Consider the following 6,427-nt stretch of genomic DNA (forward strand, 5'->3'; position numbering starts at 1 on the left):
TGACATAATTTAACCAAACAGATTTAATAGTTACCATTGGGTCAAGATTGAAATTTCAAAATTCGAAAAGTACAAAGCAAAAATTGATCAAAAATTAAAGTCCATGTACTAAATCCACAATATACACAAAGTGCAGGGTCTAATAGTAGAATTTGACCAATTTTTTTATACAATACAAGTTCAAACTCTCACACCCACATACGCACCCATTACATTACCACATAGGCAAACTTGCTGTTTGAACCTTGATCAGGGGTGGTGCCAATGGAGGTAAAATTAGTAAATGATAAAATTACACTTTGACCCCTCAAAAATGATAAAATACCGATTTAGCCCGTTAAAAATTATAAAGATATAAGATATTAAAATTGTATTTTAACTCTTATACAAATATATAATTTAATTTCGACCCACCACAAAAAAGTTTTTGACTTTACCCTTAACCCTGATCTCAAGCATAAATGAATTCACTTCAGCCAATAACTCGAGTTTTTTTTTTTTGTTACAACAATATATGTGCATTAAAATTGATAATAACAAAAATGGGGGCTGGTGATAGTTGTTAGTTGAGAATGAAAGAGATACCAAAATCACAAACTCTTTCAGTTCCATTTTCAGAGTGGGAAAACCAAAGCTACTAATTCCCCCCACAATAAGCCTTAGATATCGTCTACTCCACTGCAACAAAAGTTATGGAAAGTGACCCCATATTGCCTAAAAGGAGTACCCATTACAAAATTAAAGCATAAATCTACTATCTTTGTGTCACTGCCAAAAACCCACAATGACCTCATTCATTATAACTGCAATTTCATTAACATACTACCACTATCTGTCAGCTCAAAATAGGTATTTTTTTATATTCGTTTTATGCAGGGGTGAATTCGATTTTTTTTTTAAAGTCGAGATTAAATTATATATCTTTTATAAAAGTTAAAATGTAATTTTACTGTTTTAGGACTAAATAAAGACGAATACAAGAGGGTAGACAAGGGTATTGGTCTCAAAATGAAAAATTGCATTTTATCCCCCATATAAATCATTAAATTATAAATTTATGTATGATAAAATTATACTTTGACCCCCTCAAAAATGAAAAAGTAAGTCTAATTTGTCTTTTCAAAATTGAGGAAAAATCTTTTTCTAGATTCGCTCCTAGGACTAAATCAAAATTTTATCACTTTTTGGGAGGGTAAACTATAATTTTACCATATATTAACTTATAATTTTATATATTTTAGGGGTCTAAAACAAAAATTAAAACAAAAATTCCTTATTTTAGGGGATCAATGTCCCTATCTACCCCTGATTTCACTATGAAAATTAATCCTTTCAGAATTCGTGACTGTCCCTCTCAATAATATTGTATCTAAATTTCGAGCCTAAATTTTCATTCTAATAATACAATGTGCTTTTCGAGGTATCTATTTTTGAAACTAAAGGCTCTATTGCTTGAAATGCTATGAGGATAGTAGGACCAGTCCGGACCCTAATTTGGGTCTTTTTTTATATATATATACTTCATATCCGTTTTATAGTCCATGTTCTGGGTTTATGTCTGTCCCTTCCAACAATGTTATTTTCAAAGTTCGAACTTGAATCTTTCTCTTAAGAGTGCAATTTACCTTAACATTACACCCAACCACTTGTTGGTCCGAGTCTCTAGTCTTTACAATCTCTGGGTCTTAATTATTTTCTTATTAATGTTTATATTATATGGTTGTATGAACTTACACGAAAGTCTACAATTAAGTTTCACATACATTATTATAAACACATAATTATATTTATTGAGATAATTAAATTTACAATTTATAAATTATCACTTCTTAATTAATTAATTAATTAATTTATTTATTTATTAGAATTGCCTTTAACAATTGTATCCTTAAATTAACATCACATAATTTAAATTTCGTTTTAATCAAAATTTTAGTGTGTTTTAATTGTTTCGATCGATTCTAATTTATAGAAGTGCATATCAATTCATATTGATTGATAAAATATATTTTTATATTTTAAACCAAAATTTAATATTTTGCCTTTACTAATTTTTATTTTTATATGATTACATTTGAAAACAAAATGTAATCATTAAATTATGTTATTAAATCTAATTATTAATTTTAAATTTAGACTATGCATATATAATATATTATTAAGAAACTAGAAATTAGATTCCAAATATGTATATAAACCTTAAATGATACATTGAAATACACCAGGGGTAAAGTCAAAAAATTACTTTAGAGGGGCTAAAGATGAACTTAATTTATTGGGAGAAAGTGAAATTTACCCCATCATACTAACTTGTCATTTCATAAATTTCGAAGGGGTTAAATTGTATATTTATCAATTTTGGGAGCAGTATCACTGCGTGCCTTCTTATCTACTCCCCCGAAATACACTAATAAAATATTTATCAACAGATGAGGAGACAAGGGGGCAGACAGTGGTCTTGGCCCCCCCAACATGGTAAAATTACCGTATTGATCTTTTTAAAATTTATGCAATTACAAGGTTAAATTAATCAAGTATGCCAAAAAAAAAAAGAAATTAATTGGTCAAATAGGCCAGTTTTTTTTTTTTGAAATTTAGGGAAATATGTCGTTTTTGGAGACAGTGTGTGAAAGTGCGTCCAACCGGGCGTGGCATGTTCAATTGGACTAGCTTTCCTGCTGACATGTTAAGGAAAACACGCCCGGCTAGACGAGCTTTCACACTCTCTTTCCAAAAACGGTCTATTTGGCCAATTAACTTTTTTTCGACATATTCAACTAATTTAGCCCAATCACAAATTAATATAATAATAAATTTATACTTTGATCTTTTAAAATTTTATTATAAAATTGACCCCTAAATAATATTTTGGCTTTACCCCTACATACCAATACTATAACAAAAACTGTACATCCGTCGATATTGTACTAACAACTAATTTTATTTGCTTTGAAAAAGAAAACCCTAAATGTAAAGCAAAATTCAAGCACTCCCAACATAGAATTCCCTTCTTTCCATATAGCCTAAAGGACCCCCCAAAAAAATCAAAGATTAGTATTTTTATGGTGAGTGGGGGAGCTTAGTAGAGACCCGAGGGCCATCACCTCTCTAAAATGATAAATTTTTAAATTAATAAAGGTAAAGTTGCACTTTGATTCTGATAAATATTTAATTTAACCCTTTAAAAATTATAAATATATAAATTATTAAAATGATGAAATGTGCTCCGCCGGTGGTAATGGCATAAGCCTTGAAGAGTAGGTGAAGAAATTGGCGTGTATTAAGTTTTTTGGATTCACTGAAATGTAAGTTTTAGTTTATTAAAACATGGTCTCATACCACACGAGTGTTGAAAAGTGATTCATAATATTCCATTTGCAATGAACAAAATTAGATTTTAATTAGTTGAAAACGAAAAAAATAATAATAAAAGATTGGTTGGGTATAGTAAGAAAATAATGCAAAGTCAAAGTTAGTTGATATCCCCCTTTGCAAAGATAAACCATGCACGCAAGTTTCACCAATAATAGGGTTAATTGCATCATAATCCTCAAATTATAGTTCAGATTTCAAGTTTGTCCTCAAATTTCATAGCGCTCTGATTAAGTTTTGAAATTATCAATACTGTTTCAATTAAGTTATTCTGTCAGCTTGAGCATTAAATGTTAGCTCAAATGTACGGGTTAAATTTTAGACGCATGTGTTCCTACTACATGAATAGCTTGGACCCAATTCCTCTGACATGTTCTAGAAGTGTTTGCCATGTTCCGAGCTCTTCCTTCTCTAATTAGACACATTCTAGGCTTGCAGCATCTGAGGAGGTCTATCCGGACCCTTGGCAACCATTGTCTGCACTCTTAGTGGCCTCTATCTTTACTTGGTTGGGGTGGCCTCACCATGGGGTGCGTTATTCACGTGATTAAAATTTAATTATGTGTTTTAAATATGCTCTTAATTAGACTACTGAAAAAATCTCATTAACAACGTATTACTACTTTGAGGATTCGATTAAAACATTTTAAAATTTGAAACCATTTCAAAATCTGACCCATATTTCGAGGACTTTCAATAGAATTAACCCTAATAATATAATATTTCAGGGGATGTGGTTTGAAAATCATATGAAAACTACCCATTATCCCCCAATGCATAGCAAACCACGTGCACATACATAACATCAAAGCCTAAACGAGGGTAGTTGGTGAAAAAATATTATGATAGGCTTTTTCAAGGATCCAATGCACAAAAATCTAAAAACTATCTCAAAGCCCTCACCAAAAATGTAGAAAAAAAGGGAAGTGATTTGATGATTACATTCCACCATTCTTTTGCTTTGAATCTCTATATCCAAAAAAACAAAACAAAAAACAAAACCCAAATGTCAAGTTCAAAGCTTGTTGTCGTTAAAGATGATGATGAAGCTGAAAGGACCAGCTCATTGGAGTTTCAAGACGACAAGAAGAAGAAGAAGAAGAAGAAGAAGATGATGATGATGATGATGATATCATTGGGAGAATTTAAGGTAATTGATGATGATGGTGATGATGAAGATGAAGATGAAGACGAAAGGAACTCATTGGAGTTTCAAGACAAGAAGAAGATTATATCATTGGGAGAATTGAGGGCCAATGATGATGGTGATGATGATGGGTTTAAGACTCCAACATCATTGGATCATAAAATCCCAGTGATGAAACAATGTCCACCAGCACCAAGGAAACCAAAGCCACTCTCCTCAAATAAAAGGAAACCATCATCGCCGCCATCATCAGGTGGTGATAGGAACCTGCTGAAAATCGACTTTGCCAAAGAGGTGGAGTCTTTGTTTCCTAGTGATGTTCTTGCTGATACACACCGCAAGGTCAAGAAAGCTCGTAAAGAAGATTATAATCAATGATTTTTTTTTGTTTTTTGTTTTCTTTTTATCCATATATGGTAAGAACATTTATAAGATGATCATGGTTATCGTTTTGGGAATTAATTTTCTTGGTTTATTTTCAAGAAAATCATCATCATCATGATGGTGGAATTGGGTATAAGCAAAATTTTATGATATGATGTTATTGTATAGTTAAATGTATGGGAAAAGAAGAATTAAGAAGGCATGAATTTCAAACCAAGAAAAATGATATTGTATGTATATTTGAGTTCATCATGAGTCGAGTCGGGTCTAAGTATGATATTAACATATTTTATGTTTATTTAACCTTAGTTTTAGTCCGAAATCTAGGCTTAAAATTTTGTCTAAACTTGCCCATATTTGTAAAAGACTAACCCAAGCCTATTTTAGGTCCGTTAATATTATTTTTTAGATTTTTAATTTTTTTATTATATTATTTAATAATTTTATATTTTTTTTATTTATTGAAATTTTTTATATAGTCATTTTAATATTATTTTAATGTTTGCATTAGAGTAGTATTATATATTTAGTATATGTTTATCTTTTTAATGTGTTCTAAATTACATAATATATTAAAATAACATAATATAAAGTATTATAAACTTAAAAGGGGTCGGGTTGGGTCAGGCTCAGGCCTTGAATGTTCAAACCCGAGCTCAGCCCATATTTTAAATGGGTCTAATCTTTTTATTCAAACCCATTTTTTGGGCCTAATATTTTTGCCCAAACCCTCTTAAAATTTAGACGAGCCTTTGGACCTAGGCGAATAGCCCGATCCATGAACATGTCTAATATATAGTAAACTATTACCTTTTATATCAACTTTATAAATTTATAAATTCGGATTCAAATTTCAATATGTTAATGTTAAAAGTTTAGATTAATTTTTGTTAGAATGTATTCTTAAATTTTTATATTTGTTTATATTTTTGAAACTATTTTAAATCTCCCAAAATCTAACTAACTAGAGAAAAATATTATGGATTATTTTGTGGTATCAAATATCCTCCAATTTAAGAAGAATAATACTTTCAATGTTTATGATTACCTTGGACAAAACATTTAAATCCATTTTGACTTTGCAGCATCTAAAATTATTTAATTCTTTTATTTAATTATATTGAACTCTCGTATTTGGTTTGATGATCAAGAGTTAAGTTGTTCATTCATTAAATCCATTCAAGTTCAAACCCCTGGAGAGCAGGAGGTAAACCTTTATTTGGATAGTTCCTTTTAGATCTAGTGTGGTGTATAATGTTGATGTATCCATATTATACTTGATAATGGGTCGGGTTGGGTGCTCGTCTGAAAAATAAAAGAATTTGGACAAAAATATAGACCAAAAAATGGACTTGGGCAAAAAAATGAGGCCTGAATTCTAAACAGGCTAAGCATTGAGTAAACTTTTTTCACCCAGACTCGGCCCATCCTGAATTTGCAAAAAAAAAAAAATTGTTGCTTTTACTAATGTTTTGGTGTCATTTTATTATTATATTACTACTTTTTTTGTTATTGTTTGGATAT

At 30.3% G+C, this 6,427-nt stretch overlaps 1 protein-coding gene across 1 annotated transcript; it reads left to right on the forward strand.

The window, feature by feature from the left end:
- The first annotated feature begins 4,483 nt into the window (after nucleotides 1-4,483).
- LOC105787124 (cyclin-dependent protein kinase inhibitor SMR3) lies at nucleotides 4,484-4,897 on the forward strand. The gene has a single exon (XM_012613567.1). It carries the CDS (start codon nucleotides 4,484-4,486, stop codon nucleotides 4,895-4,897), a length of 414 nt encoding a protein of 137 aa, XP_012469021.1.
- Nucleotides 4,898-6,427: the final 1,530 nt, after the last annotated feature.

Source organism: Gossypium raimondii, chromosome 1 (assembly GCF_025698545.1).
Source record: "Gossypium raimondii isolate GPD5lz chromosome 1, ASM2569854v1, whole genome shotgun sequence".
Classification (NCBI taxonomy): Eukaryota; Viridiplantae; Streptophyta; class Magnoliopsida; order Malvales; family Malvaceae; genus Gossypium; species Gossypium raimondii.

Coding starts and splice junctions, on each gene's coding strand:
- LOC105787124 (XM_012613567.1), top strand. CDS start 4,484: ATGATGATGATGATGATGATATCATTGGGAGAATTTAAGGTAATTGAT.